General features: G+C 45.0%; 5 protein-coding genes and 1 non-coding gene across 6 annotated transcripts; 3 read left to right on the top strand and 3 right to left on the bottom strand.

Annotated features, from left to right (window-relative positions):
- Positions 1-1,113: 1,113 nt before the first annotated feature.
- V1513DRAFT_386274 (uncharacterized protein) lies at positions 1,114-2,495 on the top strand (the record flags this gene model as incomplete). The annotated part of the gene is made up of 4 exons (XM_066895245.1): positions 1,114-1,221; positions 1,279-1,331; positions 1,385-1,574; positions 1,623-2,495. 4 exons carry the CDS (start codon positions 1,114-1,116, stop codon positions 2,493-2,495), a joined length of 1,224 nt encoding a protein of 407 aa, XP_066750509.1.
- Positions 2,496-3,367: 872 nt separating this feature from the next.
- Positions 3,368-4,523, top strand: V1513DRAFT_319132 (uncharacterized protein). Its single transcript, XM_066894674.1, has one exon. It carries the CDS (start codon positions 3,626-3,628, stop codon positions 4,322-4,324), a length of 699 nt encoding a protein of 232 aa, XP_066750508.1. The 5' UTR covers positions 3,368-3,625; the 3' UTR covers positions 4,325-4,523.
- A 204-nt stretch (positions 4,524-4,727) lies between these two features.
- V1513DRAFT_t94 lies at positions 4,728-4,809 on the bottom strand. The gene has a single exon. It is a non-coding gene; the product is annotated as a tRNA-Ser (tRNA).
- Positions 4,810-5,014: 205 nt separating this feature from the next.
- On the top strand, positions 5,015-5,852 carry V1513DRAFT_454752 (uncharacterized protein). Its single transcript, XM_066899421.1, has 3 exons — positions 5,015-5,160; positions 5,266-5,548; positions 5,626-5,852. Exons 2-3 carry the CDS (start codon positions 5,360-5,362, stop codon positions 5,707-5,709), a joined length of 273 nt encoding a protein of 90 aa, XP_066750507.1. The 5' UTR covers positions 5,015-5,160; positions 5,266-5,359; the 3' UTR covers positions 5,710-5,852.
- Positions 5,792-7,502, bottom strand: V1513DRAFT_421659 (uncharacterized protein). The gene is made up of 7 exons (XM_066895961.1): positions 6,953-7,502; positions 6,789-6,896; positions 6,688-6,739; positions 6,519-6,634; positions 6,353-6,466; positions 6,134-6,302; positions 5,792-6,082 (listed from the first exon to the last, which is right to left on the bottom strand). Exons 1-7 carry the CDS (start codon positions 7,357-7,359, stop codon positions 5,975-5,977), a joined length of 1,074 nt encoding a protein of 357 aa, XP_066750506.1. The 5' UTR covers positions 7,360-7,502; the 3' UTR covers positions 5,792-5,974.
- Positions 7,503-7,700: 198 nt separating this feature from the next.
- Positions 7,701-9,266, bottom strand: V1513DRAFT_454747 (uncharacterized protein). Its single transcript, XM_066899420.1, has one exon. It carries the CDS (start codon positions 9,189-9,191, stop codon positions 8,172-8,174), a length of 1,020 nt encoding a protein of 339 aa, XP_066750505.1. The 5' UTR covers positions 9,192-9,266; the 3' UTR covers positions 7,701-8,171.
- Between the last annotated feature and the right edge of the window lie 116 nt (positions 9,267-9,382).

The following is a 9,382-nucleotide window of genomic DNA, read 5'->3' as shown; positions in this document are numbered from 1 at the left end:
GCCGCGGCTAGAGACTATCTAGCGATTCCTTCGTCAGAAGTTGCAGTTGAGAGGCTGTTCAACAGCGGAAGGGATTTGCTGGGCCTACGCAGACACTCTCTAAGTGTAGACACCATGAGGGAGCTTGTTTTGTTAAGGGATATGTACGGCAACGAGGAAGGTTTTTAATAAATTTCTTTATATTATTATATTTCATATGTGCGAAGAAGCTTGATTGGTTGAGGGATATGCTGCAACGACGAAGGCTTTTTTAATGTATTTCTTAGATTATTGTTAAGGTGTATGTACGCCAACGGGGAAGTTTTTAATATTATATTTTATATGTGCTGAATATTGCGAATACTTGCGAATAAATTTTTTTATTCGCATTCGCATTCGCAAGCATGACACATCCAAATATTCGCATTCGAATTGCGAATATTCGTAGGAATGCGAATATTCGTCATTCGTGTCCACCCCCACCCATATCAACATGACAAAAATCGCATGGACCAAGTATTCAAAAGCAAAAAGACTGGGAGATCGACTTTTTGCCATGATATATCCACCATTTGCCGCCCATCCTTCGCAGTTCACAGAGATCGAGGTGATTGGTGCACTAAACTATGCCACATGTAAACCTTAAATGTTACTTGTCCTTATTTGATAAATAACCCAAACCTTGACCGGATTGTACCGTTCTCTACAATACAAAATGACTGGCTTCAATTGGTACCCACAATAATGAGAGTCGCCGATCCACAGGGGGATTCGCCAATAATTGCACTGCCTGGCGAGCGACCATCGGGACTCGGACGACTGCTCTGAACGACAACAACGGCAGCACTACACACTTTTTGCTGTCAGGCGCAGTATATGCAGGTGTCCAGTCAATAGGATAATTTGCTTTCAAGAGATATTAGCTGGGTCAGTTTGAATAACATAAACGGGACTGGTTTATTTATCAATTTTGGTTGCTGTCTGCTTTTAGTCGTTGGATTTTTAGGCCGGACGGTGATAAACGTTAGTCCAAATATATCGTGGATCATAGGATATTCGACAATTGCATACTAACCGTATTTGCATCACTTTGGACAGATAAATCTATTGCGTCATTTCTGGAGTATCGACAATATGCCTGACTGGTCAGTGGATCCGGATAATAGGAGGCGGCTAATGGAGCTGCAAAAGGTGGACGAGAATAAGGCTTGTTTCGATTGTGGAGCGCCCAGTCCTCAGTGGGTATGTCATATAATTCGGTGGTATGCGATAGGCATCGGGCTAAAGTAAGCGTACTAGGCTTCACCAAAATTTGGAATATTCATATGTCTGGATTGCGCAGGGCTGCATCGGTCCGTTGTCATTTCATGGACTTCGATATGGTAGCTTGCTAATGATTATATAGAGGTCTCGGCGTTCATATCTCATTCATTCGGTCAATAACAATGGATCAATTCAAGGCCGACGAAATGAAGCGCATGGAGTTAGGTGGCAATAAAACTGCGCGTGAGTTTTTCGAGGCCGGAGGATATGACAAGTCAATGAGTATCAAAGAGAAATATAACAGTATTTTTGCAGACGACTACAAAGACAAGGTAAGTCATATCCTATTCTGGTCTGTAAATGGTGCTGATGCGTTATAGTTGACTGCCGAAGTTGAGGGCCGCAGATGGGTCAAGTCCGCTCGCACCGCATCAAAACTTGCATCCCGCACGTCGTCACCTGCCGTCAGTGGTATCTCGTACGACTCTGCCTCATCGGGCTCCTCGTCTCCCTCATTCGGCAGCAATCTGCAGCAACCCTCCATGTCGGCATCTCAGAAATCTCGGAACGAGGCATACTTCTCTAGACTCGGTCAGGACAACATGTCCCGTCCCGAACACCTCCCTCCATCGCAAGGCGGCCGCTATGCTGGTTTCGGAAATTCCTCTGCACCGTCGGTCCCGTCATCGAACTCGCTTAATTTGTCCGTCGATGATTTCACGCGCGATCCATTTGGAAGCATTACCAAAGGATTCGGCTTTTTTTCGCAGCAAGTCAGCAAGAATATCGGACAGGTCAATGACGCCTATATCAAGCCCAATGTGAAAAATCTCGCTGAGTCAGATCTCAGCAACAATGCGCGCAAGGCTATGATGCAATTCGGCCAGAAGATGCAAGAAACAGGTCGCTATGGTGTGGAAACATTCCAGAATTTCACTTCAGAACCTCGCGGACAATATTCCAGTGTTGCGGGAGGTTATGGAAGCGGCGGACGGTCAACTAGGAGTGGATACTCTTCTGTCGGGACTTCCGGCCAGGGCAAAAATTTTGGCGCATTGTTTGATGATTTGGGCATTGATGACAACGACGATATTGAACAAGCTTTTGGATTGCCGAAGCCGATGCAGAAGACGGCGTTATCCGGATTTTCTGCGCAAAGCAAAAATTCGTCGTACGGTACCGGTAGCGGCTCTTCGACCAACAGTAGCACTAGTAAAAAGGAAGACGGTTGGGACGATGGTTGGGAAGAGTAGTTTGAACGAGAGAGGCGGTGTGCTGTACAGTTACTGCAGGTGTGTAATTTTGTTAAATAGAGTCTTTTGGTTTGTATCATTTAATACTATCACGCATATTTCCTAAGCTGTGACCATGTACCTGCTCTGCTGGTTTCATTAGAATCTGGCATTCACTATACTCGGCCGTGTTTTTACGTACTCATCGGTGTTTTGCGGCATGTACAACAGTCAGTGTTGTCTAGATTGAGATATGGGATAAGTATTTATCAATTTACTGCGCCGTGAAATGATTATTACCTTGTTCGACGAGAACGCCTTCACACCGACTGCCAACGTGTTAGTCACCTTTGTTTCTGTATTTTTCTATTTTAGTGTTGCCCTTGAATAGACGATCGTTCTTCACCAGCTCACCGCACATCGTTTTTATGTGGATAGTAGATATGCCTTAGGTAACATTTGACGTGGTAATTGTCGCGCGTTGTGGCAGGCGACGGACCGGTCTGTGCACTCGCCCCGGCATGAGCCTGAAAAGAGACTGCAAACGTCATCCGTGAAGATTGTGGAATTGGTGACTGATATACTGTGATTGCCAGATGTAGTACTTCAAAATAGGATGCTCGACTCGTTCGCATTGCACGCGCTTGTTTGCCGGATAACTGGTTGGCAAAAATTTCCTAATAAGTCTAGTCGTCAACAAGCAGTCCCAACTCGCCTGCGATTTGCGAACCCTCCGCCCCTCTTCTCTATCAGCATATCTGCCCTGCATCCGGCATTCGCCCTCATGCCACCACTAGCTATATGAAGGTTGAACTACGCTCGGTGGCGATGGCAGCACATGTGCGGCCTATATTGCACATAGAAATGATCAGGATCTGCACAATCCTTGTTCGTGCATTTGAATACGATCATCGCATGCCTCAGGTATCGTTGGAGTCATTAACGTCAAACCACATTGTCACAATTAAATATTTTATTTAGTTACGCGATCGATATCTCCGGACTTTCGTTTCTTCTGATTTCGTGCTGGCATGAAGTTCTCGCTTCTGTTAATTCAACTGCACCATACTCAGTTACTCGTACGGTTGTGTCGACATATATATGCTATCCAATTTTACGGGAGTCAATGTACTTAATTTCAAGAACAAGTAATGTTTAATCAGTCTTCCGTTGCGAACACTTCAGCATGTTCGTCAACCAAAAGTTTGCTCTCGGAGGATCTCTACGCGGCCAATAACTTGGCTACAACAACGCCCGGCCTCGGCCGCAGCGACAGCTATGACGCGCCGCCACAGTACCCCTGGAAAGAAATATCTCTCATGCCAATTGGTGATAACGATCGACCCGAGTATTACGTATGGGGCATGGACATCGACTACTCCTATCCAAAGTACGCGAAATTTAAGCGCCTCAAGCGCAAATTCAGGAATGCACTTGCCAGGGGCGACCGACAGTCGTCAACGGAACCATCTGCAGCTCGCGGTATGTTGGCCAAACTATTTAAGCTGGATAATAGTTCGGATGGAATAAGAACGTTGTCGAAGTTGTCTAATAAGACGCCGGTCACGCCGGCTACTTGTGCTGTTCAAACACGCATGTCGGTTTATGAGTTTCTGCGGCTGGACGAGGATGAAGGCGATGGTACAGTCGTCGAGTGCATCGAGGAGGTAGACGACGAGGATTTGAAGTCCCAAGTGGACTCTACTGATAAATGGCACCACAAGCTGCTGAAGCGAGAGTGCAAGCAGGATAAGCGATGGAAGCACAAGGGAGATCAGACTCAAAAGATGCATATTATTGAGACCGAGGAGGACGAGAAGGACGAGAAGTTTAGTATTTTCTTCCGGTAAATCTCCATATCTATTTGGATAGTTACGTGAACGTATATGCCCTTGGTTTGTCCCGGTTGACATTTGTACTTTATATGTATGATAACTTATAGTGCATAATGTATCTCATCATAAGGAATACTTGTGCCGTGTATTATGAATCGCCTCGACGTTCAATAAATAACTATATCAAAATGTTCAATAAATAACTATATCAAAATGTTATGGCGCCATATAACTTCTTTCATCGTAATAAAGTACAAGGAAACTTGTAACTCAAAAATTACCACCTATGCCCGTCTTTTCTAGCAGCGTAAAATTAGTCTTCCGGAGCTAGCATTAACTTAGCCATTCTACATTAATTTTATGAAACAAAGCCCCTAATAGTTCCTTTCAGATCAAATTAAGATAAAAAAATTTCATACGACGCCAGCAGGACTCGAACCTGCGCTCCCAGAGGGAAAGAGATTTCTAATCTCTCGCCTTAACCGCTCGGCCATAGCGCCTAATGAAAATTACCAGCCAAAAACACTGTTTTAGTAAAAGTAATCACGTGATTTCCTAAGCGAACCCTGAACTTGCGGAGCCAAAACCACAATTAAAAGAATTGTTCATAAATTTTCTCCGTATGAAATGTCTCTTTAGATAAAATGACTATAAAGGAAGACTGATCCAGAGCACAAATACGAGGAAAGTGGATGTCTTTCGGTCTACCGCAACTGAGAGTATAGGAGAGGGTATACGCTAGATTAGGGTAAGGGTTTAAGGAGAAGCGAGTTTCGAAAATTTCTGACGGGGGCCACGGAGCTACTTCTCGCGATAATCAAGCAGAGAGAGTAGTCTTCAAGGTATGCGAGGTAAGAAAGAGCAGGATACGAGTTTTATGAGATTGGAATTCTATTCTGAAGCATGGCATAGTTTGGCTGCCGTGGGATTGTGTACTAATAGATATTTGTTAACAGGACAAGCTCAATTGGGCATATATCTATATAAATATCTACAAGCAACCGGATCTCCGTCGTTTCTAAGTTCCATAGAAAAAAACAAATATTCAGAATGTCGTCGCAGAATGTGCAGACCAACAAGCTTCGCTACCTTAAAATGAAAAAGCCTTACCGTGCTCAGAGTGCAAACCAGTGTACACTGTTTATGGCCGAATTATTCAATTGTTGGGCAGGATCGGGACTCAATGCTGTTGATTGCCAGCCTTTGGAAATAAAAATGAAGGATTGTTTTGATAACAGGGTGCGTATACTAATTTCAGTTTTGTTATTTAGCGGGTTTCCTCTTCATCTATTCACACATGTTCTAATATGAGACAGAAATTCCAACCATTGATTAGAACTCCATTTAATTACCACGCTGCGAGATTATTTCCGAAGTTGAGCAAACGTCCTCACGATTGATCAGTCGAAAGGTACAATACCGGGATGCTGTAACGCATCATCAAGACGAAGGGATTCGGGATACGGCGTTTGAACCTATCATTTGTATATATAGTCATTTCATTGTATAATACTAATACATTCCATGTAAGTCATAGGAAAAATAACACTATAAAGAACAAAATCACATTGACGCCTAGCAAACCCCATTCTCCAGACACATGGGCGAATTATAATATCGATATTCTGCACTCTTCATACCCAACAATCGTAACACGGGACATTATTAGATCATGTCATCGATATACGGAGATTTCATGTCCCATGGCAAAGGACCTTCATAGAAAGTATCATTCAAGGTGCAATATGTGAAAAGCCCATACAGCTGAGGACACTACGCCCAGTTAGTCATATAATTCATCAAGGATGGCACACAACGGCATACACTGTCAACATATGGCGCGCGCCTTCGGAATGGATTCCGAACCATTTTCTTCTCCACCAGCATCGGATGTGAGCAAGCGTATGGGTCCTGCTGGAATGGTTCAACTGCATTAATGCGCTCCGCCTCTGTTGGCTCTTCACCGGGAGGACTGAGCCCAACGAATTTAAATCTGTCCATGTTAGCATAGCAAATACATGGCTTCCGGAACAGGAGACATACGAGCTTTTAGGATACCGGAGAGCGACTCGATGCAAATTATCAAAACGATAGGCTTTGAATTTATGGCTTATTACTGTAATCTTCTGTGGATACACATTTGTGAACTCGTAAAATCTAGTACAGCAGTCAGTAAATAATGGGCCAAAATTTTTATGGCCTATCATGCCTGCAGATTGAGAATAATAAATTTTCGTAACTGTCGCGGGCGTATTCTTCAGTTAACACACGCATGGACATCTCCTTGTCCGTCTCTGAGATTATTGAGCGAGCCATGGCCAGGTTCTACAACACTGTTAGCATATCGTGACATACGAGTAATTCCGAAGCGTACATACCCAGTAGCTTTGCGCTTCGCTAACTGGTCCAGCGCCACGATCTGTTTGGCCTCTAGTTTACATTTTAGAAACATAAAGCTTGCATGACGGCAACAACTGACCCTGAAAACACGACGATTGCCGACTGGTCTGCTAGCCCCTGGCTAACTCCCATCTCAATGTGCTTGATAAATGTCGCCTGCTGACCAACTTGAAAATCTTTCAAGTTCCTATTCAAGCTACGTCAGACTTTGCATCTAAATAGAGAGTAAAGGACATAACATGCCACTCCGAGGCCTCTTCACCAGCATTTATGCTCGGCTGTCCTTTCCAAATGGCGTGCCCAGCAACAATAATTAAATGAGACGCGTCCCGCGCCGGCGTATCAGGCAGCAGTTCCTGTGTCAAATGTGACTGCAAGATGTTGTATTTTACACAAGCGTCATGGCTCTGCTGCGCCGTGAAACTCGGCAGCATTGTCCTGACGAAAACTGCCGACATGAAAATAAGCGCAAAGGCGCTAAGAACAGAGAGTAGGCGCTGGTACGTAATGCCGGACAAAATGGCTGGACGCAGAATGGCCATTGCAGTATCAAATATGGCTAGTCGTATGCGAAAGCGAGCGAGTCTAAGAAGGTCTAAAAGCAAAAGAGGTGGTTCGAATGCGGGGTCAATGGAGACCAAAGGTTGCATAAAATTTGTCTCTAAAGTAACTTAATGTTGGCAATTTGGTAGCATGTTGAAAAGGTCAAAAGTAGAAGCGCGATGCTGTTCTGTGGACGATTTGCATTTTGACTGGGATTGTTTTTGTCAGTGGGTTGCATCATCATGAGGCGTGCATCTTCGGAGCTAAGCAATGGAAAGCCGCAAGAACACCAAGGCACAACTGCGGGTTAGGGCTTGGACGCTTGGCTGCCAGCTCCACACATCTATGCGGAAAATTTAGCATTCTAAATGGTTTAGCCTGGGAAAATTAACATACAAGAGGCCCACCAATATCCGAGAGACAGACACAATAAATCTACGTTTTAGTTATTGGCATTTCATATTTATTGATCAATCCACACGACACTCGAACAAATGGACACTTGGAACCATATTACCAACACGAACGAAACACCTATATGCTTATCCTTCGAAATACAATCCAACTATATGACGTCAAATATACCTAAAAAACAATTCATTTCCAGTCGTTAAGCCATGCGTTTCAACAAACTAGTGGGCATATGGTCACCCGTTACTTTGACAGAGAACAAGTGCACGGACAGTTGCGAATAGTGCCATATGCGAACAAAATTAAATAACCCATTGTATTGCCGAATCCTGAATAATAAATTACCTGTTCTATACACGCTGAACGACGTTATATATCTAAGACGCATCTATGTACAATATGCACATATACAAACATGTTTTGTTGGCCTATGTGCATGTCTAATCATCTCTTGAGGCAAGATTCTGCGGTCTTCTAACATTTGTGATGCAATGGATAGGATTTACGGCTATCGTATGATCCTCATTATCTCGCGGGAGCCCCTTTCGTTGCTCGCAGCTTCGCTCCCACTGGTGCTGGTGGATTCAGTAGTGTGCTGGCTACTACTGTCCGAGCTCTCAGTCCCACGCCGTCTAACTAAGCGGTCACCGTCCACAACAGTATTGTCCGACTCGCGATTATTGAAATATATCAATCCTTCCGGGATCGAATTAGGAGCTCGTCCACGTGAAATGTTGTTTCCATCTTCGTCTTCTTCCTCCTCCTCTTCGAGAATAATATCCTCGTAAATTGGTAGTGGGGCGCCGCCTAAGTATGCAATATCGGGTCGTGAAGTGTCTCCGTTCGCAGGTGCGTACGGAGGAGGTGGAAGCGGTGATGATGATGATGAACGCCACGTACCGTTGCCGAAAATACTTCTGAAGGTTGGATGGGCTTGTGACATCTGCTGATGATTTTCGTCAGGGTCATCTGCAAATGGGTAGTGCGAGCCACGTCGTGTACTGCCCGTGGCTATCTCAATGTCTTGCCGCAGGGCCTGGGTTCTGCGGGCATGTACGGCGCGGACACGGCGAGCGCGGCTCCGTTTCCGGAAGTAACGGAATGCAAAGTATCCGATGACAGCAAGCAAGATCAGGAAGATGAAATAGAAGTTGACGACTGCGTTTGGTTTGGAGAAGCCGCCTAGGTTCTGCATAAACGTTTCCGGTGTTGTGGAGCTGGAGTTCGACGGTAATGTGGAATTTGAAGTTGAATTTGTGATCGCAGTCACGTTGCTTTCCATAGTCGAATTTCCTGTGAGATTCGGGAGCAGGCTGTTCACGGCATTGACAGGAGTGAGTGACGATAATATCACCAACGCGATGAGACCCAAAGTCGCCAGCGGCTCCAACTTGGGCGATAATGTAGGCGGGCGCGAAATTAAGGGAGGGGACGCGCAACCGGATATTGCGGCAAGCGACATGGATGCAGAAGAGTCGAGACAATGGCCAGTACGCAAGCGGGCGAAAGCCGCCAAAACCGGAGACATAGCAGCCTGAGTCGAGAACTTGGTGAGCAAGGAAAGATGGGGTAGGGGACTGGCGTGGTGTTCTAACAACTCTTGGGAAGGTGATGCAAAATGCTGACCAGGAGGGATATCGAGCGCATTTTTCGTCATCATGCAAGGGTCTTGTGGAGATCGCTTCTTTGGGCGATCATTTTAGATAGCGCGGATAATTT

Source organism: Lipomyces chichibuensis (assembly GCF_038497645.1).
Source record: "Lipomyces chichibuensis strain CBS 12929 unplaced genomic scaffold V1513scaffold_80, whole genome shotgun sequence".
Lineage (NCBI taxonomy): Eukaryota > Fungi > Ascomycota > Lipomycetes > Lipomycetales > Lipomycetaceae > Lipomyces > Lipomyces chichibuensis.
Note: the sequence above shows the minus strand (reverse complement) of the source record. Positions and strands in the feature narration are given on the sequence as shown.

Coding starts and splice junctions, on each gene's coding strand:
- V1513DRAFT_319132 (XM_066894674.1), top strand. CDS start 3,626: ATGTTTAATCAGTCTTCCGTTGCGAACACTTCAGCATGTTCGTCAACC.
- V1513DRAFT_454752 (XM_066899421.1), top strand. CDS start 5,360: ATGTCGTCGCAGAATGTGCAGACCAACAAGCTTCGCTACCTTAAAATG. Junction 5,549..5,625: donor AGGATTGTTTTGATAACAGG/GTGCGTATACTA, acceptor AATATGAGACAG/AAATTCCAACCATTGATTAG.
- V1513DRAFT_421659 (XM_066895961.1), bottom strand. CDS start 7,359: ATGCAACCTTTGGTCTCCATTGACCCCGCATTCGAACCACCTCTTTTG. Junction 6,740..6,788: donor GCAATCGTCGTGTTTTCAGG/GTCAGTTGTTGC, acceptor AATGTAAACTAG/AGGCCAAACAGATCGTGGCG. Junction 6,083..6,133: donor GCGCGCCATATGTTGACAGT/GTATGCCGTTGT, acceptor AACTGGGCGTAG/TGTCCTCAGCTGTATGGGCT.
- V1513DRAFT_454747 (XM_066899420.1), bottom strand. CDS start 9,191: ATGTCTCCGGTTTTGGCGGCTTTCGCCCGCTTGCGTACTGGCCATTGT.